At 43.4% G+C, this 3,326-nt stretch overlaps 1 protein-coding gene across 5 annotated transcripts in view; it reads left to right on the top strand.

Moving 5' to 3' along the window:
* Positions 1-3,326, top strand: part of scube1 (signal peptide, CUB domain, EGF-like 1) — a 110,939-nt gene that overhangs the window by 61,000 nt on the left and 46,613 nt on the right. For 3 of the 5 annotated variants that reach the window (XM_031797535.1, XM_031797534.1, XM_031797533.1), the window contains exons 6-7: positions 563-679; positions 3,065-3,118. In XM_031797535.1, coding sequence (XP_031653395.1) covers positions 563-679; positions 3,065-3,118 — 171 coding nt within the window. The remainder of the gene's footprint in view (positions 1-562; positions 680-3,064; positions 3,119-3,326) is intronic. The other 2 variants (XM_031797537.1, XM_031797536.1) reach the window with 1 other exon arrangement.

Genomic DNA, 3,326 nt, shown 5'->3' with positions numbered 1-3,326 from the left:
TCTCTCTCTCTCTCTCTCTCTCTCTCTCTCTCTCAATGTTATTCTTTCATTCTCTCTCTCTCGCTCCCTCTCTCTCTCTCTCTCTCTCTCTCTCTCTCTCTCTCCTCTCCTCTCTCACTCTCTCTCTCTCTCTCTCTCTCTCTCTCTCTCTCTCTCTCTCTCTCTCTCTCTCTCTCTCTCTCTCTCTCTCTCTCCGTCTGCCTCTCAACTTCGTCTCTCCTCTCTCTCTGTGTCCTGGTCCAACCCAGTGTCTGGTGAACCATGTCACCTGTCCATGAAGAGAGCAGAGAGTATAGGAACAGAGGGAGGCCGGCTCCGGTCATGGCTCACATTCTGCTACTTTATACCCTACATTAGGAATGTACTCTGGGGCCTTCTCACTGTTATTGTTGGGGGACTGTGTCTGAAGATCATAAGAAGCAGCACACAGTGAATTAATGTCTGTCCAAGCACTTAAAAACAGATTTCTCTTTTTGGTGTAGGTATTTGAGTATATAGTCAGGGTGTGTGTGGGGGGGTGTAGGCCTATACCGCTCCCTTACAATCCTTGTATGTTGCCGAGTGACGTGTAACTATGGGAACGGAGGCTGCCAGCACATGTGTGACGATACGGATGTGGGGCCGGTTTGTGGCTGTCACCAGAAGTACGCCCTGCACTCAGACAGCAAGACCTGCATCGGTGAGTGACAACAGACTGTACTTCATCTCTTTGAGTAGTTTCTGCCACAAACACACACACACACACACACACACACACACACCAACATACAGGCACACAAACTCACTTATGTAGCACACGCACACACACACACACACACACACACACACACACACACACACACACACACACACACACACACACAGAGAGAGAGGGAGAGAGGCACACACATTCTCCTCAATTTGTATACATAACAGTGTAGACTCTAAATTGACACACACATTATACACTTTTGTTCAAGCAATCATCTTCCTCAATACTCTCAAATCATATAGAGTACCAGTCAAAGGTTTGGACACACCTACTCATTCCAGGGTTTTTTCTTTATTGTTACTATTTTCTACATTGTATAATAATAGTGAAGACATCAGAACTATAAAATAACACATATGGAGTCATGTAGTAACCAATATTTTATATTTGAGATTCTTCAAATTAGCCACCCTTTACCTTGATGACAGCTTTGCACACGCTTGGCATTCTCTCAACCAGCTTCATGAGGTAGTCACCTGGAATGCATTTCAATTAACATGTGTGCCTTGTTAAAAGTTCATTTGTGGAATTTCTTTGCTTCTTACTGCGTTTAAGCCAATCAGTTGTGTTGTGACAAGGTAGGGGTGGTATACAGAAGATAGCCCTATTTGGTAAAATACCAAGTCCATATTATGGCAAGAACAGCTCAAAAAAGCAAAGAGAAACGACAGTCCATCATTACTTTAAGACCTGCATGTCAGTCAATCCAGAAAATTTCAAGAACTTTGAATGTTTCTTCAAGTGCAGTCGCAAAAAACCATCAAGCGCTATGATGAAACTGGCTCTCATGAGGACCACCACAGGAAAGGAAGTCCCAGAGTTACCGCTGCTGCAGAGAATGAGTTCATTAGAGTTAACTGCACCTCAGATTTCAGCCCAAATAAATGCTTCACTGAGTTTAAGTAACGGACACATCTCAACATCAATTGTTCAAAGGAGACTGCGTGAATCAGGCCTTCATGTTCAAATTGCTGCATTGAAACCACTACTAAAGGACACCAATAATAAGAAGAGACTTGCTGTGGCCAAGAAACACAACCAATGGACATTGGACCGGTGGAAATCTGTCCTTTGGTCTGATGAGTCCAAATGTGAGATTTTTGGTTCCAACTGCCTTGTCTTTGTGAGACACAGAGTAGGTGAACTGATGATCTCTGCATGTGTGGTTCCCACCGTGAAGCATGGAGGAGGAGATGTGATGGTGTGGAGGTGCTTAGCTGGTGACACTGTCAGTGATTTATTTAGAATTCAAGACACACTTAACCAGCATGGCTACCACAGCATTCTGCAGCGATACACCATCCCATCTGGTTTGTGCTTAGTGGGACTGTCATTTTTTAAGGGCTATTTGACCAAGAAGGAGAGTGATGGAGTGCTGCATCAGATGACCTGGCCTCCGCAATCCCCCGACCTCAAACAAATTGAGATGGTTTGGGAGGAGTTGGACCGCAGAGTGAAGGAAAGCAGCCACAAAGTGCTCAGCATATGTGGGAACTCCTTCAAGACTGTTGGAAAAGCATTCCTCATGAAGCTGGTTGAGAGAATGCTTAGAGTGTGCAAAGCTGTCATCAAGGCAAAGGGTGGCTCCTTGGAAGAATCTCAAATATATTTTGATATGTTTGACACTTATTTGGTTACTACATGATTCCATATGTGTTATTTCGTCGTTTTGATGTCTTCACTATTATTCTACAAATGAAAAACCCTTGAATGAGTATGTGGCCAAACGTTTGACTGGTACTGACACTCAGTGCACATTAGAGAACATATTCATCTTAAAGCTCTATTATTTCTCATCTGTTTTGCAGTAGATAAATGTGTGAGAGAAACTGGTGAGAAGGGCTTTGTGATGAGTTAAATTCACCCCTGAGCCCTCTCTCCCTACCCCGGCCTCATCTTATTTATACACTGACAACAAAAGACAGAGGGGGAGAGATTGAGCCACTGATACATTCAGAGAGAGAGAGAGAGAGCGCGAGAGACAGAGAGAGAGAGAGAGAGATGGACAGGAAAAGTGAGAGAGCATTAGAGAGAGCGCAGTAACACATTTACATTTTCTAGATAATCAGCCTTAAAGTTCAAATGTTTCTTTTTTTTATTGCAAATATACACAGTCATGTGAGTAACTTGAAACTGTGAGTAATTGAATAGAGATGGAGGGCGACATTTTCGCCGTGCAAAAGAGCACAAATCTGTGTGAAAATACCGTAAACCTTATTATAATCTGGCAGTGTGATTCAATTATACATTTTTCTTCAACGATCTGTAATCCAGCTGCCAGATTATAATGAGCTTTACAGTATTTTTGCACAGATCTGTGCTCTGTTGCACCCCGAAAATGTCGCCCGGAGTTTCACGATGACGATGGTGATTATTTCCTGTCAGGGGCCTGAAGACTGCTCACCCTGTTTTTGGAGATCGTGGCATGGGGAGAAGAGGGAGTAAAGAATTCTCCCCATCTAAATGTGTACTAAGAAAACAGCTTCGGGTGCATGTTGAAAATACCTGATTTGCCATGTGACAGAGGAGTGTTTATGATCAGTGTCTCATTCCTTAATGTGTTGCTCTCTCTGGC

The sequence above is a fragment of the Oncorhynchus kisutch genome, linkage group LG19 (genome assembly GCF_002021735.2).
Source record: "Oncorhynchus kisutch isolate 150728-3 linkage group LG19, Okis_V2, whole genome shotgun sequence".
In the NCBI taxonomy this organism is placed as follows: Eukaryota; Metazoa; Chordata; class Actinopteri; order Salmoniformes; family Salmonidae; genus Oncorhynchus; species Oncorhynchus kisutch.
This window is presented reverse-complemented; position numbering and strand designations above follow the sequence as displayed.